At 35.7% G+C, this 712-nt stretch overlaps 1 protein-coding gene across 1 annotated transcript; it reads left to right on the top strand.

Moving 5' to 3' along the window:
- Positions 1 to 6: 6 nt before the first annotated feature.
- On the top strand, positions 7 to 709 carry LOC121940709 (myosin heavy chain, fast skeletal muscle-like; the record flags this gene model as incomplete). Its single annotated transcript, XM_042483415.1, has 4 exons — positions 7 to 62; positions 187 to 313; positions 454 to 572; positions 668 to 709. Coding segments are annotated over exons 1-4 (339 nt in total), but the record flags the coding sequence as incomplete, so codon positions are not given.
- Between the last annotated feature and the right edge of the window lie 3 nt (positions 710 to 712).

Genomic DNA, 712 nt, shown 5'->3' with positions numbered 1-712 from the left:
GCGAATACAAGATGGAGATTGATGACCTCTCGAGCAACATGGAGGGTATCTCGAGATCGAAGGTAAAATTTACAAATTTACAGAAACCTTTTTTAAAGAATAATAACCACCACAATTCATGTTTTATCATCATCAGAAGCTTGACGATTATAATGGACTTAACATTGTGTTGGTTTGTGTCCGCAGGCTAACCTGGAGAAAATGTGTCGTACTCTTGAGGATCAGCTAAGTGAACTGAAGACCAAGAATGAAGAACATGTGCGTCAGTTAAATGAAATTAATGTCCAAAGATCAAGACTGATGACTGAAAATGGTGAGTATAACATCTGGGATGAGAGTAATAAAACAATCAAAACCTGCATTGTTTCTGAAAACATAACAAAATAAGATATCAGAAATCTTAAAAAAAAAAACCATTAAATAACTTTTCTATATTTCAATTATTCCAATCAGGGGAATTTGGTCGTCAGTTGGAGGAGAAGGAGTCTCTTGTTTCACAGCTTACGAGGGGAAAAATGGCTTATATTCACCAAATTGAGGAGCTCAAAAAGCACCTTGAGGAAGAAGTTAAGGTACTGCTTTTATTTAATATAGTGACAAATGATCGAATGTTATTAGTGAGAAGAAAAATGTTGATTGCTTCAACAATATATTTTTTCATTATTAGGCCAAGAACGCCCTGGCTCATGCTGTCCAGTCAGCTCGTCATGAC

Source organism: Plectropomus leopardus, unplaced genomic scaffold, assembly GCF_008729295.1.
Source record: "Plectropomus leopardus isolate mb unplaced genomic scaffold, YSFRI_Pleo_2.0 unplaced_scaffold92852, whole genome shotgun sequence".
NCBI lineage: Eukaryota > Metazoa > Chordata > Actinopteri > Perciformes > Serranidae > Plectropomus > Plectropomus leopardus.
This window is presented reverse-complemented; position numbering and strand designations above follow the sequence as displayed.